This window comes from Ammospiza caudacuta, chromosome 10 (genome assembly GCF_027887145.1).
Source record: "Ammospiza caudacuta isolate bAmmCau1 chromosome 10, bAmmCau1.pri, whole genome shotgun sequence".
Taxonomy (NCBI): Eukaryota; Metazoa; Chordata; class Aves; order Passeriformes; family Passerellidae; genus Ammospiza; species Ammospiza caudacuta.
In genome coordinates, this window is record NC_080602.1 from 9,306,053 (window position 1) to 9,332,996 (window position 26,944).

The window sequence follows — 26,944 nt, forward strand, 5'->3', positions numbered from 1 at the left end:
AAAGAGTATTTAATATGTTTTACTATTATAACATATACTGCCTTACAAAGGAAGGAGTAAAATCTGTAACTAACTTCATGCTTGCTTCTGTTTAGTGGGCCAGTTAGTGTTGTACAATGTGTTGAAGTACCTTGGATAAGTTGTTGAATTTTTATTTTTTGTAATAGGGAGATGTTGATAATAACATTTGAAGATGGTCTTCAGGATGCTTTTAGACTCAGAAATAGAAATAATATTTTGTACCTCTGTGTCACTGTAGGATCTTTGCTTTTGCCATAGGGCAGTCTCAGCAGAAATTGGCTCCCTTGAGCCCTGGCTCAGAGGTGTCAGTGTGGCAATGTGGGGGCTTTGCTGTTTCCTCTGGCCTTCATGGGAGCTCGTTGTTTAGACAATTTCTGCTGTTTGTAATTCACTTATCTTCCTCCTGTTGAAACCTAAGCTGTGAAAGAGTAAGGGCATAGAATGCTTATAACCCTGCCTTTTTCTTTATTGGCAAATCAGAGATGGGTAACAGTGTTCCAATCATTTTCACCTTGAGAGAAGAGCAATGATGGTCAGTTGAGGTTTCCTTAAGGCAAATCAAATTAAGGGATAAAATTTATTAATTTGTCAATGTTGTTACTGTCAAAGTTACCTACAGTGATGTGTGTTCCATCCTTTGAATTATTCACTTTTAGAACTGATTTAACTTTCTTTTTCTCCAAAGATTGCAGCTAAACAAGCTGCAGCTGCTGCTACTCAGACCATTGCAGCTTCTCAGAATGCAGCTGTTTCCAATAAGAACACAGCAGCCCACCAGCAACTTGTGCAGAGCTGCAAGGTAAACACAGCCCATGGCAAATAACTCCTGAGAAATGCTTTTTGGGGACCTGATGAGGATCACCAATCAATAATGAAATCAATAATGATTTCTTGCATAGAACATCTATAAAAAGTCCTGTTGTGTACTAGTTTAGTTCCATGCATCCTAAATTAATTCTAGGACAGCTCAGAAGTAATTTACCCAGAAATACTGCAGTTGTCTTCAAGGAGAGTGGGAAGGGTGCTTGCTTTATTTTCAAAGGATTTTGAGTTTTTATTTTTTTCCTGAAAATCTTTTCCCTTTGTCCATTTTAGACTGTTGCAGACCACATTCCTCAGCTGGTGCAGGGTGTAAGAGGAAGTCAAGCTCAGGCAGAAGACCTCAGTGCTCAGCTTGCTTTAATCAATTCCAGCCAGAATTTCCTTCAGGTGAAGTGAACCAATCATTGCAGTAGATGTAAAAAGCATTTTTTTAGTGCTGTATGTTTTCATTTGTGATAAATAACCAGTAAACTGTTAAGAACCATGTAAAGAAGTTCACTGCTCTGAGCCATAGACAGGCAGAATTTTGTTTCTCAGGTTAGGTGGCCAGAATTCATTGTGTCTATGGAGAGTGAGAACTGCTGACATTGAGGTTAAAAGTAACAAGAAAAAAGTATGTTTATGGAGAAGAAACAGTCATTGCTGTACACTTGTCTTCTGGGTTAGAGTTTAAAGAACAAAATGGAGAGAATTTAGCATCTTTCTAAGTAGAGGTCTGAGTCTGAATATGTGACAGGCTGTTGTGACTTTTTTAGGCAAGGTAAACTTAGTGTTGCAGCAACAAATTTCAGAATTCCTCAGAAGTAGAAGGGAATACTAGCATGGTTTTTTAGATATTAGCCTCCATAATAGATCTAGATTGATGGTTTGGGAAAAACACAAAATTGGACTGTGTGCTTTTTCTATAACATCTTAAAATAGAAAGATAGAATATTGAGTATTGATAACAAAACTATTGGCTTATTGTTAACATTACAAGAACCAACACCAGAAACCAATTCTCTGTGCAATGGCATGGTCATTATTGGCATCAGTTAGTGTTACCTTAAAGTGATGGCTGTTAGCAGGTTTTTATGGTCCTGTGTAGGCAGAGGGATCACAAACCATCCTCTCACTCTGTTTGAGTATTTGCTTTATGATTCCCTCTGGAGTCATTCACATGATTGATCCATCTCCCCTGTGGCTGTGTGTGTGTACAGTGGTGATGGTGAGAATCAGCAAAGGTTTTTAGTTGTATCAGCAGTAATCCCTGTGCAGAGGCATTGCTTGAATTACAATTTTCATTCAATAGAATTTTGGCAGAGGTTAATATTCAGAAATGTAGAGAGAAATTTGCCATCTCTGCCACCTTGAGCTGATTGTACCACATGAATGCTGAGTGGCAAAATTTCACATTTCAGTATTTTTAAGTAGTCTTCATAAGTATTCAAAGGCCTCAGGCAGACACTGGAACCAATGGAGTAATCATTGTCCCAGTAAAGCACAGATGAGTCCTGCTGCAGAGGGCTTGGAAATGTGACAGAATTCTGACAGGATCTTCCAGCTTAAGGAGCAGGAATGTGCTAGTCATTGAAGAAAAACCTAGAAACCTCATAAGTGTGTGAATGAAGGAAGCAGTTTTATTGAATCCTAAACTTTCTTTAAAGAAAATGAGCTGGTAAAACTAATGGTGTTCACTGTTGTTCTCTGAACAGCCTGGAAGTAAAATGGTGGCATCTGCTAAGGCTGCTGTCCCCACAGTGACTGACCAAGCAGCAGCAATGCAGCTCAGTCAGTGTGCAAAGAACCTTGCTACCAGCTTAGCTGAGCTGAGAACTGCCTCCCAGAAGGTAGGTAAATAAATCCTGCTTTTAATCAGCTAAAACAAGAGGACTTCTTGTCCCCCCTGAGGCAGTGCTCACCTTTCACTGCTGTATTTTGTGCACACTTTGCTCAGACTCCCAGGTGGCCTCTGTGGCATGAGAGAAAGTGGAGGGAGAAGTGACAAGAAAGCTGAAAAAGCTTGTGCTGCCCTTTCCATACCAGCCAGATGGGAGCAGAGTGTACAGAGCAGCACATCAAGACTCTGAACTGCTGTTACATTCAGGGGAGAGCAGGGAAAAGGGAACACATCTCATGCCCCACCAAACCAGTGAGAACCAGCTACAGCTGTGCTGTCATTGTGAACTGGAATCATCATCTGTGAAACTCAGGGAAGCAGATGCTCTGTGTTTCACACACAGATTTCTAAACTATGTGGGGCTTAAAAAATGCGAGTGGAAAGTCTGATTTTTTTTGTGTGTGTACCCTGAGGCCTGAAACCAGGATTGTAGCACTGAGGTGGCCACACCTGAGCTAATGCTACAATTTCCATCCCATACTGGTGAGTGTGGGCTGCCACAGCAGGGAGTCACTGGGATTTTGGTCATGATGCTCAGTGAAGCCACTGTCCAAGGGGAAATCCAGAGTGCCACAGTCACTTTTTCAGTCCCTGGGCTGCCTGCTGTGAAGGGACATGCACACAAGGCAAGTGCACCTCATTCCCCTTTTAGCAGGGTGCTATTCTCTTCACACACTGAAATATTGTTCAGGAGTTTGGAATCCATGATGTATCACCCTTAGAGGCTCACAATGGCCTCTAAAGTAGGAAGAGAAATAATATGGGAGGGGAGATGAGATCTGAAGCATTTACTGTTTCTGAAAGTTGTGTACAGCTGCTAACAGTGGTGCTGATCTGGTTTCTGAACAGGCTCATGAAGCTTGTGGCCCAATGGAAATTGATTCTGCTTTGAATACAGTCCAGACACTCAAAAATGAACTGCAGGATGCGAAGATGGCAGCTGTGGATGGACAGTTAAAACCTCTCCCAGGAGAAACTGTAATTGAGGAAGGATCTTCTTCATTTAAAAACAAACAAAGTTAGCTGTTAAAAACTTAAATATTAGAGGCAAAACAAATCATGAAGCTTTGGATAATGATCATGCTGATAGGATTTTGCTCTGATTCTCTTAAAATTGTGTATGTTACTACTACAGCAACAGTGTCTTCTGTAGTAGAGTTACTCATAGGACTGTAGGGCCTCGTGCTCTATTGTACAAATTACAATTTGGTAACAATCATGTTTTGGTCTTGTCAAAAATAATTGCTTTTCAGTAGTGACAATGATGAGAACTCAGGACAGTTCTAGTAGGCATAAAAACTGAAATGGTTTATTTGGTGGTGGGGGAAAGCCCTTCCTTGGATGAAGATATTTATTTCCATTGCTAATTGTTAAATAGTTTTATTGTTCACACTACCTAATATGTTAATTTATTTCATCCTGAGCAGGGAAAATGTCTTAGTCAGATTTCAGAGAAATTGTGTGTGTGTTCAGTAGCTGAGGTGGAAGTTTAGGTTTTTTGTGGAATGAGGAATTTTTCCGTACTATTTAAAACAAAGTGCATTTTTGTTGTGCTTAAACTAAGTAATTTGTACTTTGCAATTTTTTACAGCTTGAGAAGTGCACTCAGGACCTGGGAAGCACATCCAAAGCTGTGGGTTCTTCCATGGCCCAGTTGTTAACTTGTGCTGCTCAGGGCAACGAGCACTACACAGGTACTGCTTTATCCATAATGGCTCTGAAACCTCTGCTTTGCATCACCTTGAGAAAAGGTTTTCCTATCACAGACTACTTAAATCAAGAAATTCACTATTTTTTATAGTGCTGATAGTGAATTGTGCTAAGTTATGAAGAATTGAGCGTGACTCATACTTCATAAAAGAACAGTGATGCAATCTGCTCTGTCTTTAATCAGAATAGATTGGGACATCTGTTGTTTTTGTAAATATGTGCCACTGAAACTGTGAAAGGCTGAAATAAAATGTATTGCATTTTAAAGATCAGTGCCACTGGAAATGTTGCTATGTCTTTGCAGAATGTTTAAAGGGTGCCTTGGACATGTTTTGAAGCTACAGGGTGCAAACATAGTGGGGACAGCTTGGTGACATTCAGAACTGCATCTCTTCCTAGCTGTTACCAGTTTATGTACAATGCAGCTGCTCTGGCTGATTCATTGAGCACATTTGCATAGTTTGAGGTGAAGCCAATAGGAAACCTGGGCACACAGATGCTGCAGTTTATTTTTGTACCTGTACTTTTAGTTTAGAAACAAAAATGCCTTAATAAGAAAAATGCTCTACAGGAGGGACAAAAGCTCACTTGTAGATGTTAAAATGTTCTGTGTCCTTATTCCTGTTAGAAATGAAAGCTGTTGTTGCAAATGCTCCCGTAAGATTTTTTGTCTAATATTACTGATAAAATGTGTTATGGCAATTACCACTTCATTGGCTATAATTGCATCTGGGCTCTAGAACTTAGAGTTGCTTTCATTTGCAGCAGATGGAATTTCATCAAGATAGCTCATGTTTCTGTCACATTGTTGTGCACAAGTAGGCACTAGGTATCAGGCAAGGGAGTACAGATACTTGCAGCTGATAATGAATAGCTAAATCTAGTAGCCCTGTTATCATGAGATTGCAGGAAACCCTACAAAGCAATGTGTTACTTTTCAATAATTTCATAAATAGAAGAAGGAGACCATTTTCACATAGTCCTATGCCTTAGCACTGGAGTTGATAGATGTCCTTTAGCAGAAGGTAATTTTATTACATCCTTTCTGTGACTTCATTCAGTTATTTTTATGTGTTTTTACTCACAGTGATGTTAGGTTATATCAAGTTGTATCATTCCTAATAATCTCTTTTGTGATTGCTTGAAGTTAAACTGTTGTGCTGTGGCTCTGAACTCCTGTGCACCATTCTTGCAGACAATCACTCCCCCCATAGCTTGGAATTTTTCCTCATCTTCAGGTTTTAGCTTTTCTTCTTTTTCAGTGCTTCACTAGGATGTAGTCACTGAGAGACTGTGCCCAGAATGTGGCTTTTGGGCTATAACATTTACTTTATGGCTTCACTACAGGCATTTCAATAAGCAAATGATTCTGTGTATTTCGAATTTGTTGCCGTTTGAAGATTTTCTTTTAAATTGCATTTGCAGTGTTATTTTGCAATAGGATCATTACCTGCAAGATCATGTCATGAAACACAAAGATTGTTTTAAAGGTATTAACAAAATCCTTGGTGCAATGTGACCACAGGAGTTGCTGCCAGAGAAACTGCTCAGGCCTTGAAGACGTTGGCTCAGGCAGCACGAGGTGTGGCAGCATCCACCAGTGACCCTGTGGCAGCCCATGCCATGCTGGATTCAGCCAGGGATGTCATGGAAGGCTCTGCCATGCTGATCCAGGAGGCCAAGCAGGCCCTGGCTGCCCCAGGGGATGCAGACAGTCAGCAGAGACTAGCCCAGGTAAGCTGGGACTTGGGCAGCTGCAAGAGTTGTCAAACATGCAGTGAATTTACTCCAAACCAGCACTGAATAAGGAGAAAGAATGACAGAAAATAAGGCTGATGGATAGTTCAACTTTCTGTTCCTTTCAAGCTCTCAGACAATTTCATGCCTAGGTTAAACAAGGTAAATGGTATAAGTATGGTATTTTAGTCATCTCTTAGGAAAACATACAAAGATGCAGCTCTGTGCTTTTACCCACAGCATATGTGAGGAGACTGCTTGACTGCAAAAGTGAGACAGCCATTAAACTGGGAATTTTCAAATAAAAGATCTCTATCCATGTTACATTCAAAAAAGGAGTGCATGTTTTCTTCGTGTGTAGCACCACTATGTTTGAATTCTTTAGGAGTGACAGGTTCATTTTTTACTGATTTGAAAAGTTCTAGAATTGGCCTGCATTGTAAATAATTTCTTATGAAGATATCTTTGTTTTAATCAGATCTGTGTAAAAAGTGGCATGGAATGAATTTCTGTGATTAGTTTATAGATAACTTCAGGGGGTTCCCTTATCTGCAGTGCTGCAGCCTTTATCACAGGTGCCAGGAGCAGTCGTGGGGCTGCCCTGCCAACACCATCCTATCCCATGGATGAGCCTCAATCAAGACTGCAGGACAACAAACTGAGAAAGTTGCAAAAATGTTGCTGTAAGGGTCAGAATATCGGAATTTCTGGCTATGGAGTAGAGGCTGTGCCTCCCATTAATGAGCATTTAAACCTCTCTCAGTGTGACTGTGTTCACCTGTGTGTTGTAGGTGGCCAAAGCAGTGTCCCACTCCTTGAATAACTGTGTGAATTGTCTGCCTGGACAAAAGGATGTGGATGTGGCCTTAAAGAGCATTGGGGAATCCAGCAAGAAGCTCCTGGTTGATTCGGTAAGATGGCTTTTCGTGTGCAAATAGATTTGAGAAAACTGAACAGCAGATCTGAGCTCCTCATGGGTCAAATCATTATTTAGTAAGTGAGCCCTAAGTGTACTTCATATAAGCTGTGTTTAAGTTTATGCACCTTCAGGCAGCTGCTATTTAGACTGAAATACCATTTTTGTAGTTTTATGGGCAAGGTGAAATGTGTCTGTGACTTGTGAGGGCAGTATTAAAATGGTCAAAGATTGGTATTAACTTTTTGGTTTTGAAAATGGCAACTATGACTTGACATTCTGAAAAAATTAAAATTAGAAAATTATAGTTCATCTCCCACCTAGAAGTGATCAGTTTACTTGAAGGAGCATTGTGATATGTCAAAAAAATGCTTGGTCATTTTGTGTAAAGAGTGGAATTGTTACTTTGTTTAACTGCATTCATGTCAACAAACTCTTTTTGCATTGGCAATTTGCCAGATGGTTATAATATTTGAACAGCTTTTTTTTCTGCATTTATCACTGACCTTGCTACCTGTGAATGAAGGAGCAATTGTATTTTTATATGTTTGTGCAATGCCTTTTGATAAAACCAGGGAGGTTTTTACCAAACTGGTTTACTAAAGAGAGTTTAGAGTAATTTTGAAGAGCTGCCAATATTTGTGTCCCTTGAAAAGCTTACAGACTTGTCTGTCCCTTGAAATAAACAGCAGGACACAAGTTGCTGGACAGATTTCTGGTTGACAGCTGTCCCACAGTTCCAGCTCGCTGCTCTGCTGCATTTGGGATTCTCAGCACGTGTTGAACTCTCCAGGAAAGGCTGGTGTGATGTGACAGACAGTAAAATACTGAACTTTGTCTCTTACAGCTACCTCCAAGTTCAAAGTCATTTCAAGAAGCTCAGAGTGAACTGAACCAGGCAGCAGCAGACCTGAATCAGTCAGCTGGAGAAGTTGTCCATGCCACACGGGGCCAGAGTGGGGAGCTGGCTGCAGCCTCTGGCAAATTCAGTGATGACTTTGATGAATTTCTTGATGCTGGTATTGAAATGGCTGGCCAAGCACAAGTAAGTCCTTGATCATGCTGATTGAGGGATAATCTTGCCATAACCTCTGGCAGTGCAGCACACTGTTTATGGAGCACTACAGCATGCTGCTGTGTGAGATGTTTGTTGTGAGGGAATCATCTGGAGCTGTTATCTGGAAAGTTCAGGACTCAACATTTGCATCTTCCATAGGATGTTGGGATTTGTTTCTGTGTCCAGTCAGAAATACAACTTCATACTCCTCTGTGCAGTTTGAGCTGCCAAGGTACAAAGGTGTGCTGAACCTCTGAGCCTGTGGAAAGGGTTGCTTCCTTTTGGTTGGAACTACCATGGAGCATAATTTAGGTGAACACTGTTCAAAATGTAGCACCTTTCTTTGCTACTTTTGTTAAGTAGATAGAGGAAATGATGCTTTGATATTGCTCCATGGTGCTGTGGATCTGCTGCAGAGTGGAGCAAGCACTTGAAGAGGGCTGCCTAAAATGCCATCCTTGGATGTGACAGCAAGCACTTGGACTTGTGTTCAGTGATTTAAAATCTGGCAGAGTTCTACTCTGAGGAGCTGTAACAATCAGGAATGTTGTCACACATTGCTGAGCTCATTCCTGGTAGCTGGAGATGCCACCTTCAGTTTATCTTAGTGGATAGAGTTGTGCTGAGCTACAGTAATTGGTCATTTGCCTATGATTTAGCATAACACATGTCAGCATATAAAAAGGAATTGTGTATCAGAAGAGATGGGAGGACTAGCAGAAAAAAGAATCTGCAGATGGTTTTACCCTGGTTTGTAGGAGGATCCTGCAAACCCCAGAAATGATTGCCAGAAAGCAGCCAGGAGGGCCTGAGTGTGTCAGCCCTTTGAAGTCTTTTATGAAAGGTCTCTAGAGCAGATACTTTGTACATAGAACTGAGTAGAGACATCTGACAGTGGTTGGTGATTATTTTCCATCAGGACTCCATCATTCAGGTTCCAGATGTGTGAAGTGAGTTAGGCCACATATACAGCTGACTCTGAGTAGTAGTGAGGTACCTGACTGTCTCTTTAGCTGTGGACCACACTGACTTTTAGAATGTTTTGTTTGAGGCAATTCAGTGAAGGCAGAGGTAGAAACAATGCTGCAAATGGCTGCTTGAAATCTTGAAATGAGAATCCAGCTGCTGGTGACCTTGTGGCCCTTGTGAATTTGCTGATCCTGCTGGCACAGGGGGTGGTTATTATTCTGAATTATTAATGGCTGATCTTTCAAATGAGAAGGCCTTCTGTATGTAGTTATTTGGCCTGAACAGAAGCAATACCAGGGATTTTGGGGGACTAGAAAAATATAGGGGTAGGGAGGAAGTAGAATGTAGTAAATATAGAGTAAAAGCTATTCATACCAACTGAATAATATGCAACCCCTTTACATAAAACTGTGAACAGACTGTTAGAAAAAATGGGTTCACGTCTACTGATCATTGGCAGAAGAATCTAGTCACTGCTGTTTACTGTAAAGATGCAATAATTTTCTGTAACTGGATTTAAATACAGGTTTCCCTTTCCAAGCAAGGGCTTAAAATAAGTAATAGAACATCCAAATCAGAATGTTGACCAAAATAGGCTTATAGAAAGTCATTTTATTGGGAAAGATTGCTTCCTGGAGGCTATTTTTGTGTGAGCAATTCCAGTTAGATGCTGGAGAAGCCTGTGGGCTGCACAAAGGGTGCCAGAGAGCCTGCACTGACTGACTAATGGGAAGCAGTTGTGCCAGGCAGAGACACATAAGAGTCTTGTCAACAAAAGCATTGTTCAACAAGTAGGGAAGTTCCTCCATTGCTCATTTGTGAATGCTACCAGTGTTAGAAGCCAAGCTGTTTGTTGGAAGGGTCTTTTTGTGTTATGTAAGTGAAGCTAGGGGCACCTGTCTGGGTGAAGGATGGCTTGAGCCCTCCTTCTCTGAGCTCACCTATGTCAGTGGTTTCAGGTGGATAAATAAACTGGGTCTCCATGTGTGGTTTTAGCACACTCTCTTGATTGCTAATTTTGTACTTAATGTTATGCTGCTGTGGCTTTCCAGACTAAAGAGGACCAGATTCAAGTGATAGGTAACCTCAAGAGCATCTCAATGGCTTCCAGCAAGCTGTTACTGGCTGCCAAGTCTCTGTCTGTTGATCCTGGAGCTCCTAATGCCAAGAACCTCTTAGCAGCAGCAGCAAGGTAAGGATGTGTTGCTTGCTTTGTTTTCCTGGGATATTTGCTTTTCTCTGTGGTATTTATATTGTGCTTATATATTTTTCTACTATTGACAGTTAAGTGGTTGGAACCTGCAGTTCTGTTTAAATGGAAGTAGGCCAGGGGAGAGTTGGAGTAGTTCCTCACCTGGGATAACTTGTTACCCTTGTGGAAATAGGAACAGCATTTGAGAACTTGGCCTGGTTTTTGAAAGGAACCCCAGTGTATTTTACTTACTGGTTTCTCACTATCTGTGTTCATTCCAGGCATAGCTAACATTAAGCTTCTCAGTCCCTGAAAGAAAAGAAATGGAATATATTCTTAAATAAAATGTGCTTAGAAATCAGCTCTTTATCACTAACAGTGTGCATATGTGTATGATCAGGAATGCTTGAAAGGGTTAGATGCTACATTTCTGCAGTGGAGCATACCCTTACTTTAAGGATTATAAATCCACTCCCTGAGTAAAGGACTCCTTAAGGACTCACACTACTTTACTTTGTTGTATTTTGTTTAAGAAAACATCTGTCTTATCTCCCTGGAGATAAATAACATCTATGAAAATTATAGATAACCAAAGACAGGCTGCTTAGAAGTGAAGGAGTCACATGAGATTTTGTTACTGCTGCAGCATCAAGCTGCTCCAGATTTCTGCTTTAGGCTTGGAGCATTCCTGACGGGAGTGTAGAGGAATTTCACCCCAGTGAAACCAGGTAGTTGTAAGTTCCTGCCAGGTTGGGATTCCCTCTGTGGAAGCATTTAATAGAAAAAGGGAGGTGAGCCAGGTCAAGCCTTCAGCTGTCCTGTGTGTGTGCATGTGTGAGACCTTACACAGACAGCACAGAGCTGTGTGAGGTTAACACTGCACCAGTTCTGGTTGTGTTTAAGGTGCTGAGGTGACACTGTGCTCCCTTCTCAGACCCCTGTTCTGGCTTGGGACAAGCTTGCCAGGGCTCTCTTCTCTTTCCCTGCTATGATACAATCAGGGGCAAATATTTGTACTTTCTCTCTTATGAAAATGAAAGAAGAGGCACAACTGCCTTCTTATAAGATAGCTTTTCTTCTCATTTTTCTCTCATCCTCAGTGGTACTGTGATTAGTCTGGGGTTTTGCTGGGTTTGTGTTGCTTTCTCCCCATTTGCACCAGCTGTAAGAGACACCAGCTTTTTCAGTAGTCTTGTCTTCCTTGTGGAGGGATTTTTCTTGACCACCTCTGACAGGGCAGCAGCACTGGCTGAGTTCCCTGCAGGGTCCAATATTTGTGTGTTGTATTTGATGAAAACAGATGTGGCCTTTGGAGTCCTAGCAGTCCTCTGCCACTCTGGGATTGGTGTTTGAGGGGCCACCTTCCTGGTTCTACTGTGTCCAAATGGTTTTCAGAGTAATGTCTGTACACTGGATGGATTCCTGGAAGAGGTACCTGGTGTGTAATAATGATATTTGTGATCATGTGGCCTCTTTAACAAAGCTGATAATTCTCTCTCTTCAATTGCTGATATTCTCTGAGTCAATATGAATTGTGTCTCAGATTAGAATCAACAGCAGACAAGATATTTTTGTGTGAAGTTTCTCTGGGAGTGAACAGAATTTCAGTTTTTGTCCTGTATTCCTATGTCTGTATGCAATGATTATTTTCTGATGCATAGAAATCACTGATGTTCAGCAGGTGAACACCAAGTCCTCCACAAGGACACCAAGGCTGCTGAAAAGGGTAGGAGTCTCAGTTAAACATGTCTATTAGTTTCCATTCTTTTGCCTGGAATTTAACATAAACATGTTAAATGTAATAAACACATCCTGTTTCCTCTTGTAACAGTAGGATACCATCCAGCCAGGTAATCATGATAAGTTATCAAGTGCCTGTTTTCTGAAAGGGAAAGTGATGCAAATGCTGTTCAGTTTCCAAGGCCAGAGGAAAGCATACTCTCCATGCACTCCAATTTCACTGATTTTCTCTTCTTCTAGATGCCACTTTTCCTGGCTTGTTAGTCATGAGTCTGAGTTAATGTAGTTATAATGAATGTTGTCTATTATCAGAGCATTGATCAGAAAGACAGACAGTGACTGTGGTATGTCAGGTTCAGCCTGTGTGCAGGAGCTGTGAACTCCCACAGGAACACAATGCCTTTGCATAACTTGTTCTCTGGGGATATAAACCTATGGGAGAATATCAATTATTTGTTAAAGAGAAAAAAGACTGATTCACTAAAAGACTATAGATATAGCAGGATTGTGTGTGTTACAGTATGTGAGACAAGACTGCTAGAGAAAGGTAAATAACATTTACTTTACATTCACCATTGTTTTCCATACCAGACACTTGTTTCTGGATCCTTCAGGGCTTCTGGGCTGGAAGTTGAGAAATTATTCAGTTAATGTCAGACCTGGAGAAGTGCTGAAATACCTTTTAGCAGCTACATGTGTCACTGTGACAGTGTAATAGGTTGACCTTGACCTGCTGCCAGGTGATGTTGTGTCCTTTGTCACCAGTGTTTTCCCAGATGTGCCACCAGTTTGGCTGCTGGGCTCAGCTGTGTAGTAGATAATCCAAGTTGTATAACTTTATGCAGTATACATTTAATGACAACAGTTTTACTAAGAGGAATAGTTCAATTTTAAAATGCACCTTCTTTCCTCCTACTCTCCCCAGAGCTGTGACTGAGAGTATAAACCAGCTCATCACACTGTGCACCCAACAAGCTCCTGGGCAGAAGGAATGTGATAATGCACTCAGAGAACTGGAGGTATTACTATATGTCAAAAGTTCTTATGTTGTTTCCCTTATATTCTGTGTCTGAATAGCTCCTGATACTGTCCTCTCACTTCATCTGTGGCAGGGGTTTTAGCTGTGTACAAGGTGAGCATGGAACCCATGTAAACATCTGGTAGGTTTGGCCAGAATGAAATTTGCTGCCCTGTCCCCATCTCCTCTGTCCTGCCCTCCAAAGATACACTTTAGTCCCTATTATTCATACTTACTGTTCATTAAGGAAGAATCATGACAAGATGGATGTTTTCCAGTGCACTGGAGGGAGCTGCAATATCTTGATTTTTCCACTTGCAAGAAGTTGTTGCTGACATCCCACTTTAGGATGATGTTTGGAATCTTCTACCTTGACCATTCTTAGTGTAGACTTTTAATGCCTTGTTTGTGCCTTCCCTGTCAGACTGATACAATGTGTGTGTCAATACAGGTTCTTGCAAGATAAGTTCTTGGTCCTGAGTGAAAGATTTGGCTGGCTAAATAATGGGTCAGTTGAGAGACCTCCACTGATCACAGACAGGCCACTGTCAGTAGAAGGAAATAATCTTTTAATTTCAACTAGATATTTGTTGGTTACTGTCAAGGTCAAAACATCAAGGGGTGACTGGCCTGTGTGGAGAGCATAAAATACCATTAAAATTTTTATTTCCAGCCCTTAGTATCACAAGGATACCAAAGTCATTTCAGGATATTGTGATTTTTCTTAATATGCAAGTCCATACTGATTTCACTTTCATCAGAAGGATTAAAAGTCTTTTCTGCATGATATTTGGCAGTAAAATAGTGTTCCTTAAGACTTGAAAAAAGGTGTGCTACAGATATTTTAATGTATAAAAGAATTAGTCTCCTGCATTTTGCAGCTTTTTACAAGTTTCATTATCTAACTACATTCATTCTTCTCAATGGATATGTGACTGATTGTCACATTGTTATATTCAGGACTCAGAATCACCTCAAAAAAAGAAATTAAACCCAACTGTGTAGTTTCCTGGCAGAAAATTTTCCTGTGCTGGGGGAATCTGATACTGTAAGAGGCAGGCAGGTGTACTCAGTTCAGTAACCCTTTGTGTTTCCAGACAATGCTCAACAAATGGCAGCTGCTTTTCTTATCACTTCTTTAAATCTGGTTATGAAATATAAAATAGTACTGAAAGCATGTGTTACACTGTTGACACCTGACAGAAAACCAGATTGTCTCATGTCAAGCTGAGCACCTTTGGCCATATATCACTCATCACAAACACGAGGTAAACCTGAGTTTCCAAGAGATTGGTGGTGCACAAACATGGAGTTCCCAGAGCTCAGTTCCTGTTGGGTGCAGTTTCCTGCATGGCACACCCTCAGGAATGTGTAGCTTTGGCTGCTTGCTGGAGACAAACATGTCAGCTTACACTGGGATAAGCAGAATAGGCATGAAGGTCTGTGTTCTTCTCAGCTCAGTGTTTCAGAGTGTCAATAATCAGTTGCTTTCACTATTTCAGACAGTGAAGGGAATGCTGGATAACCCAAATGAGCCTGTGAGTGATCTCTCATATTTTGATTGTATTGAGGGCGTCATGGAAAACTCCAAGGTAATTTCTTTTTCCCACCTCTCTGTGAGTTATAAAATGTGTTTGGATTTTCAAAGGTTTCCACATGCATATTGAACGTTAGAGGTGCAGTCAGTGTTTATTGCTAAAATGGCTGCTACACTCCTTGATAAACTCTGCCTGAGATTGGTTTCTTACAGGTAATTTCAGGTTTTGGTCACTTACTGTATTGCCTCAGTAAGAAATTTTTAATTAAGTGACAGGTACACAATGCTCTGAAAGCTTCTGCTCTCTCCCTTCCTCTCCTTGACATGCAGTAGACAGCATGCCATACTTTGGGTGCTGTATTTTGACTGCAGCTATGTTAGAACAGCCCAAAGCATGAATGGGAGGGCTTGACAATGAAATCCCATTCTGCCAAATGTCTGAGCAGTCCAGACACCCCACCACATCAGAAAACCTGTGGGAAACTTCTTCACTTACTTTTAATCAAACTCTGCTGTACATCTTCCTTTGAAGCTGGCTTTTGTGTCCTTATTATTTGATTTGTTGGAATGGTCTCATATTCCTTCTTCTCTAAAAGAAAATACCTAATGGATGTGTGTGTCATCTTGCATCTGATGCTGTACTGCAGTCAGAGCTCATTTTGAATTCTAAATCCAAGTGAACTGAATTCAGTGGGACATAATGTGGGAATTCATGTGCATTCTGACCCTAAGATGGTTCCAGAAGTCCAGGTGCAGTTCATTCCCACTAAGCTTCAGTGAGTTTGGGTACAAAGATGATCCTGTAGGTGTCAACAGCATCTGCAGGACTGCCATGCAGGCTGCATGAAATGCACCTAGTGCCAGGTTAGCTGTTAATTAAATAATAATTAATTAATAAATAATAATTAATAATAATAAATAATTAATGGATGACAGCAGAATGAATGAGGGGTAATTCTGTACCCTCTCAGTCATTTGAGCTGCAGCAGAGCTTCTGTTCCCTGTCAGTCCAGTGTTGGTGAGCATGCCTGATCCCTGACATGACACAGAGCAATGTGCCCACTTTAGAGAAATCTAAATATTCTGAAGCTAAGTCCAGGGGGTTTGTGGGCCAAAATGGGTTTCAGGCCAGCAATTGCTTGCCTCTAAGTGGAAGGGATGCATATTTGGAAGATAACTTTGTTTTTTTAATTTCTGAGGTTCTTGGAGAATCAATGGCAGGCATTTCCCAGAATGCAAAAACTGGGGATCTTCTAGTCTTTGGAGAATGTGTTGGAGTTGCATCCAAGGCTCTTTGTGGCCTCACAGAGGCAGCAGCTCAGGTAAGAGACTGAAGGCTGTAAAGCAATTAAGATTTTATTTTTTAGCAAGCTCATGTTCTGGGTCTGTAATCTGAAATTCACTTCCCTGTGATCAAGCAAGTGATGAGTTTGTATTACACAGTGTGTTCTGTGTATGTCACAGAAATTGCACAAAGTGCAGGAGGAGCAGAGTGCAATAACATGAGTATTTTCTAAGGAAGGGAAATACCATGTAGAAGGAAGCTTTGCTGAGGATAAAGCAAAGCTGCAGCATATGGAATTCATGTTTCTAGTTCAAGCTCAGAACTGTTATATCATAGAGACATGCACAAAAAAGCCACAGTTAAAAGTAATAAATCAAGTTGTAGTTTGTAGAAGTTCTTAGGGAGCACTACAAGTTTCAGACATTGAAACTAAAACGAAACCTGTTTCAGCTGTTCAGATACTTTTGGAATAACCAAAATTCTAAATTAGGGTCTGATCTCTGTGGTTTCACTGATCTGATAACAATATAGTGAACTATAAAGAGCTGATACAGTCACCTTGGTGAAGGATTTGGCTGTGGGGATCATGCTCTGCATCTGAAAACCTCTTCCTTATTTCCCCAAATGTGTAATGCATTGGTATGGACTAAATCTCGTTCACATCTAACTCTGAGTTGCCTTACTGGCATATTAAGGTGACAGATAATTGTACCTGTATTAGAGATGAGGAATCTTCATGTGATTGTGACAGTTAAGTTGTGGTTGTTGAGAGGCATGAAACTTTTAACTGAGAGAGGAGGTAAGGTTGGCCATCAGACACTCTGGGCTGCAGTGAGACCAGCAGCTGCAGGCCTGGTAGGACCTGCACTCAGCAGAAGTGCCATTGCTGGATTGCTTTTATGGTCTTGACAAAACCCTCCACTGCCTCCAACTATGGCTAATACAGTAAATAATTTGCCAGTACCTGCAATCCTTAAAGCTCTATTGGCTGTGCAAGTGACAAGCAATGCTTTCAGGAACAGCAGTTGTCTGAACAGTGGACTATTAGTTTTGTTTCAACTAATTAAATTTCTCAAGTGTAAGGGTATATTTTCTTGGTTTCAGTGGATTCTGGTGATGTATTGCTAAAAACAAATGGTAATTGTGTTTCACAGTATGATTTCTGAATTATCTCTGACCACCATGTGCTATGACATATGGCCAGCTTACCAGAGATCCTAGACACAATGAACATGATTTATTAGGATTGTTTTCTTCTTTTCCCCATTTGTAGGCTGCTTACCTGGTCGGTATCTCAGATCCAAACAGCCAGGCTGGTCAGCAGGGCCTCGTTGACCCAATCCAGTTTGCCCGTGCCAACCAAGCGATCCAGATGGCCTGTCAGAACCTGGTGGATCCAGCAAGCAGCCCATCCCAGGTGATGCAGAGGGACCATCCCTGTTGGGACAAGGGACTTTGCTTTGTTCCTGTCCATTCCAAGGAGTTTTGGTTGGACTCTGTTGCCTGGCTTTGGATGCTGATGCGCAGAGCTGCAGTGTGGTTACTGTCCCACAGTAACCTCATTGTGCCTGTTCTGTGCTGGCTTTTACAGGTCCTAAACATTGTGGGTTAAAACATAGTACCTGTTCTGTGCTGGTTTTTACAGGTCCTAAACCTTGTGCCTGTTCTCTGCTGGCTTTTACAGGTCCTAAACCTTGTGGGTTAAGACATTGTGCCTGTTCTGTGCTGGTTTTTACAGGTCCTAAACCTTGTGCCTGTTCTGTGCTGGCTTTAACAGGTCCTAAACCTTGTGCCTGTTCTGTGCTGGTTTTTACAGGTCCTAAACCTTGTGCCTGTTCTGTGCTGGCTTTTACAGGTCCTAAACCTTGTGCCTGTTCTGTGCTGGCTTTTACAGGTGCTATCAGCTGCCACCATCGTGGCCAAGCACACGTCTGCTCTGTGCAACGCCTGTCGCATTGCTTCATCAAAAACAGCAAATCCTGTTGCCAAGAGACACTTTGTGCAATCTGCCAAGGAAGTTGCAAACAGCACTGCTAACCTGGTTAAAACTATCAAGGTACAAATGCTGCTCAGTTGTGCTTTCTTCTTCCTTTGTGATTTAGAGGGTTTTCTTGTTTGGTTTTTTCCCCCTGTTGAGACACAATCAGAACAGTTATAAATATCTTTTTATATTCTTGGGCATGCATGCTTTAAAAAATAACTAATTAAATTTTTGAAGATCTGAATTGGAAAACATGTTCAATGGAGTAACTGCTGAATTCAAGTTGAAAAAAATTGGGTAGTTTTAATATTAGGAGAGACAGCTGACCCATCCAGTATGAAGGGATTGATGTATTTAATGATCTTGCACCATAATAATCTGCAAGCAACTGAATGTGAAGGTTTTTAATGGTGTTAAGTTCCCCAGTATATGGAGGTTTTTGGAGCTGCTTCTGACAGCTTTACCTTATCAACAGAGGAAAAAAAAAAAGGAAATAAATAATAGTGGGAACCAAACAGAAGCCATTTATGTAGTCTCTTGTTAATAGTAACCTTTTATTTTCAAGATTTCTTCCAGCAGTTTGGTAGGGAGTAGGTTTTTTCATGCAAGCAGAAGTAATATTTGTGAAGCTGTGGAGAATTCACAAGTCTGAACCCTTCTGGAAGCCATTAACTGATCTAATCTGATTTCATTAGCTGAAATGTTTATTCTGATTGTGAGAGAGATCAGTTGACTTGAGTGAAAATGAGGGCAATATATTAATGATTTGCTTAAAACAAAAATAACTGAGAATTTTCAAAATTTGCCCATAGAAAACAACCACCTTCACAAACCACAAAAAGATGGGAGTTAGCCTCTTCCACCTTTGGAGTGTGAGGTCCTGGGACACTTGAGAGACTTGAGTCTCATCAGAGAGAGACCTGAGGGATTCATCAGAGTGCAGTGACAGAAAACCTGCAGCAGTTTAGGGTCAGTAACCAGCTGAGGAAGGAAACACACTCCTAAAAGATCACATTCTTTGCATCAGTCTTGTTTATGAAGGAGCTTTCAAATATCCTCAACATGCAGTGGTTTAAAACTAGGAAGACTTAAGTCCTCTTCCTTCCATTTTGCTAAAGAAACCTGTTCAGGCAGAGCTCAATCCTGATTTCATTTCCAGGCACTGGATGGAGATTTCTCAGAGGAGAACCGCAACAAGTGCAGAACTGCCACTGCACCTTTAATAGAGGCTGTGGAAAATCTGACAGCATTTGCTTCAAACCCAGAATTTGTCAGCATCCCAGCACAGATCAGCACTGAGGTAAGGCAGGATACTGCATTTCCATCCTCCAAAAGCTGGAAATGTTGAATTAATCACAAGTTGGGAGAGAGTGAGTGTAAAAACCCCAAAATATTTCCTTGGCTTTCTGGGTGTTCTCAGGGCATTCTGCTGTCTTGTGTTTAACCTCTGACATTGACTTTTCTATCAGCAGGTTGCACAGTTTGGCTACAGTAAGTGCTGCAAGTCTGCTGTTATCAAAGCCATACAGCACAGGGGATTTGCATGTTTTGGTAGCTGGATCCTTCCATGCAATACAATTGTAAATACCCTTTGTTTTCCCTCAAGAGCAGTTTTAACAAATGGAACCTAGTTAGTTCTGACAAGAATCAAAAAGATGTTGCTGGGTTTTTTCCTTTTTGCCCACAAGTTCTCCATCCTCAAACTGTGTAACTACAGCAGAGTAGAATGTTAAGAGACTAATAAGGGATTCATTGAGTTTGGGTTTTTTCACAGGGAAAAGATAAAAAAGAAAACCCCTCAAGCTCTGTAAAAGCTTTGGAGTAGAGGTCATGTGTTGTTGCTGGCCCTCCAGGGGCTGCTTCCTGCTTTTGTCAGGCTCTGTTCCAGATGGCAGTATCAGATGATGCAGCAGCTGTTGCACTCTTACAGCTGTGGGGCTGTAACTGAAATCTAAATGTGTCCTCCAGGCCTGTGGTACCTGGATTTATCAGATTATAAAATAAAATACATACACAGATGAAAAGCCAGTCAAGAATCATCAGTCATCACTTGGAGTTAATCTGACTGGGGAAAGGGCACATCTGTTGATGACAAGAATTTTTGTGACAAAGTGTATTTTCAGTGATATTTCTGTAGTCTGCAACTGGACAAGTCATTGTTTCTCAGCTGGAAAATGCATTTCTTGAGACATATTTCTTAAGTATGTTTCAGAGAAGGCTATTGGACTGATTGTTTTTGTTCTATTTCTGTGTTGACTATCTGTGAATATAATAGTACAATGGAGGGGATTATAATTCCATTTTAATGCTGTTAATTAAATAGACTTCTAGGAGCAGAAAGTGTGGATGAACTTGAACAATAATTCAGATGTTCTTTCTGTTCTTATACCTTCTTGACCACAGGGATCACAAGCACAGGAGCCAATTCTGGTTTCTGCCAGGACAATGTTGGAGAGCTCATCTTTGTTGATCAAAACCGCCCGTTCTCTAGCTATCAATCCCAAAGACCCTCCTACATGGTCTGTACTAGCAGGGCATTCCCACACAGTCTCAGATTCTATCAAGAGTCTTATTACCTCTATCAGGTATGTCTTCTGTAGCAATTGAGCTACTGTTCATAAAGAAAAATGCCATATGGCCATTAGCACTGTTATTTTTCTCTGATGGAAATGACTCTGTGATGCACAATATCTCCCCAGTTACACTGGGTGTTTAATCATAATTGATGACTGCAGCACCCTGCAGCACAGGGCTGTTGTGTGTTTGTGTTCTGTTCTCCTTCTCTGGTTCCACCCCCAATTCACTCTAAGGTAAATGTAATAAAGAATGCTGTGGAAAATGAACACTAGCTGATATTACCTCCATGGAGATCGTGTAGCAACATGCAGGAAATAAGTTTTTGGGTTGTTTTTTTTTTTTTAAGAGGTCCTGTGTGCATTCAGGAAAGACCCTGCTCCTTGCACCATGCTCAGCTGAGTGTTTGTCTTGCAGGGACAAGGCCCCAGGGCAGCGTGAATGTGATTTCTCCATCGATGGCATCAACAGGTGCATCAGGGACATTGAGCAGGCATCGCTGGCTGCTGTGAGCCAGAGCCTGGCCACCAGGGATGACATCTCTGTGGAGGTGAGGCAGAGGGCAGGGACAGACACAGCAGGGCTGGACACCCTGCTGCTCAACCACAGCACTGCCAGTGAGGGGAGAAATGTCCTTGTTGGGGTCTTTCTAGGCAAAGTCATACACAGACAAAAGTGAATCACTTCTTCAAAGATCCCAAAATCACCAGGGAGTAGTAGGGGTGAAAGTAGTTATTTTTTGCTGCCACCCACATTTTACTCTTACTTCCTATGCTGAAATGACAGACTGATAGAGTTTTTGTGGTGCCTTGCCATGTGGAAACTAGGATTAGGTTCTGAAGATTCTTAATAAATTTGTTTCTGAAGCTGGTCTGTTATAGAAGTCCAATGACATAAATGTCAATGTTCTTTATTCTTAATGCCTAATTTGTCCTTTGATAAGTGAAATTTGAAGTTGATATTGATATGTTCACTTTAAGAAAGCTTCCCTCTTCAGTGTGTCAACCCACACTGAGATTCTCATCTTGGTATTTATGCCTTTTCATACTGTTTTTTCCTGAACTGACATGTTTATTGGAGTGGCTCCTTCAGGCTGTAACATTGCATACTAAAAACATGTCAGACCAAATGAAGCTGTGCAAAAGAAGTCATTGCAGGAAATATGTTATCATTCATTTTAATTGAAATGCAGTTATTGTGTTCACCATGTTGAACTGAAGTAAATGTTACCAAAAATGGCAGTTATAAAGCAGTAAAGGAATGTAACAAAGGGCAAAAACAATTTTTTTTCTGTTCCCTATCATGAGAGTGACCTTAATCCTGATGGCTGTCAAGACATCAAGTGCCTCTGAATTAAAAGCCAGTATTTATGTCTTGACCAGGCCACTAATATGCTTTTAATGTCTTTACTCCTGTCCTGCAGATTGTAATCAGGAGGTCACTCCTCATCTCTGTCCTTCAGAGATGTGACATTTTTCCTTTGCCAGTGGACTTGTCCCACTTGCTTCAAAATCTGTGGCAGAGTTTTTTGCTCTTGCATTGTATTTTTTGCTTTGAAAAATGTCTCATCACACTTAAATCAGTGCTCCTGGCAGTTTTCTGATTGGTGCAGTGATACTAAATCTTTATCAGGGTGAAAATAGCTTGGGAGGTGTCAGGGGATCCTTAATCACATTGCAGTGAGAAAGAACACCTAGCCCTGAGTTTGCTGGTGTCAGCACTCTCTCCCCAGATCTGTCATATAAACCTAAGAGGAGCAGGCCCATCTCAGGGCTGCTGTTGTTGAAAGAGGATAAGGGAGAAGAAATGAGGCAGTATGTGAGGAAAACCAGCAGTGTGGATTCCTGCATTCTGCCATAGCAGGTCACTTGAACAGCTTTGAGGATGTTGGCTGGTCCAAGGGTGATTTTCAAGTGGGAGAACAGCTGTGATAGCAACTGACAATTTCTCTCTCTTTTAGGCTCTACAGGAGCAGCTGACCTCAGTTGTACAGGAAATTGGCCACCTCATTGATCCCATAGCCACTGCAGCTCGGGGAGAGGCAGCTCAGCTGGGGCACAAGGTACTGTGCTGCCATGACAGAGGCTTTTGAGATCTTGGACAGCTGAATGTTAGGGAAGAGCCCAATTTGATGGCAGTTTCTCTTCCTATGGGAGAGCAGAAGAACACATTTGTAGTAAGAAAAAAAGGGTGGAAGTTTCAAATACTCAGAGCCAAGACCAAATAAAGCTTTTTACATGTTGGGCTAGAGGGGAGAGATTCTTATTGAGGTTTTTGGTTAGGGGCCTTGTGTAAATGTCTCTCTCTCCTCTGTTATATGTTATATAAGTAGAGTCAAGCTCATGCTTTAGGATGTCTGTCCAAAAAAACAAATGTTAGAATGCACATACCAAAAGCATATTTACCATGGTTATTGCAAGATTTAGAAGTTTCTCACATAGCAAGTTGTCATCCTGTATATTCTTGAGAGTAAAAACTTCAGAGGCAACAAAGATTGAGAGGTTCCTCCCTTGCCCAGAGGAGATGTTGAATAGCATGTGGCTCCTGTGACAGTCTTGAACAGTCTGATGGAACCTCAAGGGGCCATGTGCTTTTGGAGGAGCAGACCTGTGGCTTTGCAAAGGAGTTGGGCAGTGAGGGCAGACCCAGTCCCTGGGCACATGATCCAAACCCAGTGCTGTACAGTGCAGGAGCACTGTGCTCCTTGAGCTAACCCACATCCCAGGGGCAAGCAGGGAATGTGTTTTCTCTGTTCCACCTGAGAGGTATGGTTAATGGCTTCCTGGGGTTCTTCTGGCTTTCTTAGGTAACACAGCTGGCAAGTTACTTCGAACCCCTCGTTTCAGCTGCAGTTGGTGTGGCATCCAAGACACTGAATCATCAGCAACAGATGACTGTGCTGGACCAGAGCAAGACTCTAGCAGAATCTGCCTTACAGATACTGTATGCTGCCAAAGAAGGGGGAGGAAACCCCAAGGTAAGGTGGTTGTGTGGCATTAAGGGTGAGAGTAGAAGGCAAGAATGGCAGAAAACCCAGCATGTACCTGCTGTACAGCCAAGGGATATGTCTGCAGTCCAAGTGCCAGTGGCAGCTCTCCTGGTGTCTCCTGAGAGTAGGAACATTTCTCCAGGACAGGATTCCAGTCTTCTCACAGCATTGTCTCAGGGGTCACAGTCAGGGTATGACAGCAGCAATCTAGGCTTCTACAGAGAAAGCAAAGGGTTAAAAAGCAGGGCTTGTCTGGTGCATGGCCCAATGGTTTGGGGACCCTTGGCAGGAAAGAGCAGCATTACACAGCATTACATAACTCAGGTGCCATTGGTGGCTTTCAGAGAGTTGCTGTCTTTAGAGGACATTCAAAAAGGCTGTGGCACCTGAGGCTGAAAGTGTCATGTGCCACAGCTCCTTGTAGGAGTTACCAAGTTTTGTTCTGTCTGCTTTGCTGCAGTGTTTTGACTTGTCATCTTTGCCCAGAGGTGTTATTTTCAGTGCCTTTACTGTTTTAATTTCTTACACTTCTGATTCATTCATACACATTGTTTTGCAGAGAGAAAATCTCTGACTGTCTCAGTTCTCTCATTCTGTGTCCTCCAGGCATCTCACACTCACGATGCCATCACTGAGGCTGCACAGCTGATGAAGGAGGCTGTGGATGACATCATGGTCACTTTAAATGAAGCTGCAAGTGAAGTTGGCATGGTTGGAGGTATGGTGGACTCAATTGCAGAGGCAATGACCAAGGTGAGCATAGAAATAAACCCCTTTCTCACTTTGTGTTTGAAAGCTGATCCACAATGCAGAGCTTTGGACAAACTGGTGCTGATTTAGTGTTCAGTCATGAAATGTTGTCACAGGAAACCTGAAGATTAATTGATTTTGCATATTGTAAAATAAAACTGATGTGGGCCATGGTGCTCACCTTTACAACCTACATGGTACCTGTCAGTAGAATTCCTACAAAATATTTGTTCTGTAATATTCTGCCATTTAACTATCATCTTAGGTCAAGTGACCTCTTACTTTTGCTTCCTTTTTTTTCCCTAATTTTTCATGTTAGTCTCTTAAATGAACAGCAGCCAACCTTGAAGCAAGTTACTTTCAGAGAAGCTGTCAAAGCCTGAAATGCCCTGCTGTGCTTTGTAATGCATTCTACCGAAGATGTATGGTTGCAAAGTGTACATGAGTTCAATCCAAATATTTGGCCTTTCCTATCCTGACTTAAAGATTAAATACTTTAGCATATAAAGAAATCTTACATTATCTTCTGTCATGAACATTTTGGTTTGTAACTGTTTCACCTTTCTCTGTTAGCAGAGAAGAGCAAATTATTTGATCTTGCATGAGAAGTAAACCTCATGCTCAAAAACTGTACTTTGCTCTGTACATTCTCTGCATTTTCCATGCTCATAACTTGGGGTCAAGTATTTGCTGAACTTCTTTGTACATCCTGGTGCACTTTTTTCACTTGTGTATCTTGAGAGAGATCACAGAATTGAATATATAATACAATTTTACTGTTGCCTGTAAAGTATGCTGTTTATTGTGAATTTTTAATGCTGTGGTTTTCCCTTTGTCTTGCAGCTGGATGAAGGTACACCTCCAGATCCAAAAGGAACTTTTGTTGATTATCAGACCACTGTGGTGAAATATTCTAAAGCCATTGCTGTTACAGCACAGGAAATGGTAAGAAATTACCTTGGCAAGGTCCAAATTCCATGTACGTAAGGAACACGGAATTATCTGCACAGTATTGAGACACTCTTGATCATCAAATTTTCAATAACCTCATCTCTTTTGGGGTAATAGAGCAAAAGGAGTGATGATCTTGTTGATTTGACTCTTGCATCTTAGTGGTATAATAATGGAGGGGTACTCTACAGGAGGAGCACTGGATTGTATTGTGGCCTTTCTGCACAAAAGCTCTTTCTTTGGCTCATTTTTGAGAGGAAATAAAAGGAAAACCACATGTTTTTTCATCAGTCCATATAACTGGGCTGAAATGCCACCTTTTGTTCATCAACGACTTTGGGATAATTTTTCACACTTACTGTTTCATGTAGCAAGTGAAATAGCATCAGTGTTTTCAAAGCTCTATAATGCTTCATGAATGAATGCAGATCAACATCCCACACTATCCTTTTCTTTTATTTCTATGACTCACCTGGGTTTAAAGAAAGAAAAAAGTGACACCTCTTGAATTGAGATTTTTCTTGACTTGTGTTTCACAGTAATGCATAATGTGTCTTCCCTTGGAACAGTACAGTGGTTGCTAATTTGTTGTTGAGAGAGTTGATGTTTCTGTGAGTGCTACAGACAGGACTTTTCATGAAGTTGATTGCTCTTGAAGTCAAGACAGGTCCATGATTCTGCTATCTATGACAGTAAAAATTGGTCTAAAACTAGTTTTGTCCCAGGAATGGACCTCCATTGCATTTACTTACATTAATTTGAGACAGAAGAACTATCTCTGTTAAAAGATAGGAATTTTCTAAAGAGAGATTCAGTTATTTGTACTGAGACATTCTGTGTCATCCTGCCTATTTCTTCTCCATCCTGTTCCCTCATCTGAGATGTGTTTTGCATTGTTCCTCAGATTTTTTCCATTTCCGTGCTTCCACATCTCAGCTGAGGCTGATGGGGATTAGCTCACCTTTGACAAAATGAGATGGCTGTGACACACAAACCCCACTTTCCTTCCCAGTCTGAATAGTTGTACCTGGCCAATGGCCCCCTGTGTGTCAAAGAGTGAAGTATTGGCTCTAACTGCTGCTCTTGGATTCCTCGGTGTCTGCAGCACCTGCCCAGTTGCCATGACTCTAATAAAGCATGTTTGCTTGAGTTTCCTCTGGAATTCTTGCTGGAGGACACGTCCATTCCATGGCAAGCGGATTACCCCATTTTATCAGCGTGGCCAAACAGATGAGTGTGCTTCTAACTGGGGTGTATTAACAAGTTATCCTCACGCCTGTCCATTTTCTGTTTCTCTTGCCTGTGTTCTCTTTGCAGATGACTAAGTCGGTTACTAACCCGGAGGAGCTGGGAGGACTGGCATCGCAAATGACCAATGACTATGGGCATTTGGCTCTGCAGGGCCGAATGGCTGCAGCTACGGCAGAACCTGAGGAGGTCTGCAGCCCTTAGACCTCTTTATTCCCTCTACATGGTGATGTTAACAAGGGTGTTCTTTTACTGTGAAGAGCACAGTAAAGGTGACAAGCCTTGTTATAAGAATTGCCCAGTCAAAAAAACAGAAACCTGTTGTCAAAAAGCTCTGTCTGGCTTTAGAAAGAAACAGCTCAGGATAAAAGTGGATAATTCCATAGACAACAACAGAACCTCCTAAATTACTTGGGGCTTTCACCCACAGGCAACTTGTAAATACAATGAAAACTCTTAAAACTCTTCACTTGTTACTATGTGGCTTTCCTTCAATCTTGCATGTTTTGACAAGTTACAAATATTTATATTTTTTTTTATCTTGCCTGTAAGTGATTTTAAGTATAAC

At 41.4% G+C, this 26,944-nt stretch overlaps 1 protein-coding gene across 1 annotated transcript in view; it reads left to right on the forward strand.

Annotated features, from left to right (window-relative positions):
• Positions 1–26,944, forward strand: part of TLN2 (talin 2) — a 146,484-nt gene that overhangs the window by 88,987 nt on the left and 30,553 nt on the right. The window contains exons 23-44 of the mRNA XM_058811020.1: positions 707–820; positions 1,117–1,230; positions 2,538–2,672; positions 3,572–3,700; positions 4,314–4,416; positions 5,958–6,166; positions 6,961–7,080; positions 7,933–8,130; positions 10,164–10,303; positions 12,969–13,062; positions 14,564–14,653; positions 15,798–15,920; positions 17,157–17,300; positions 17,778–17,939; positions 19,024–19,164; positions 20,268–20,449; positions 20,856–20,988; positions 22,399–22,500; positions 23,245–23,415; positions 24,034–24,180; positions 25,021–25,122; positions 26,446–26,565. Of these exons, the coding sequence (XP_058667003.1) occupies positions 707–820; positions 1,117–1,230; positions 2,538–2,672; positions 3,572–3,700; positions 4,314–4,416; positions 5,958–6,166; positions 6,961–7,080; positions 7,933–8,130; positions 10,164–10,303; positions 12,969–13,062; positions 14,564–14,653; positions 15,798–15,920; positions 17,157–17,300; positions 17,778–17,939; positions 19,024–19,164; positions 20,268–20,449; positions 20,856–20,988; positions 22,399–22,500; positions 23,245–23,415; positions 24,034–24,180; positions 25,021–25,122; positions 26,446–26,565 (2,973 nt within the window). The remainder of the gene's footprint in view (positions 1–706; positions 821–1,116; positions 1,231–2,537; positions 2,673–3,571; positions 3,701–4,313; positions 4,417–5,957; positions 6,167–6,960; positions 7,081–7,932; positions 8,131–10,163; positions 10,304–12,968; positions 13,063–14,563; positions 14,654–15,797; positions 15,921–17,156; positions 17,301–17,777; positions 17,940–19,023; positions 19,165–20,267; positions 20,450–20,855; positions 20,989–22,398; positions 22,501–23,244; positions 23,416–24,033; positions 24,181–25,020; positions 25,123–26,445; positions 26,566–26,944) is intronic.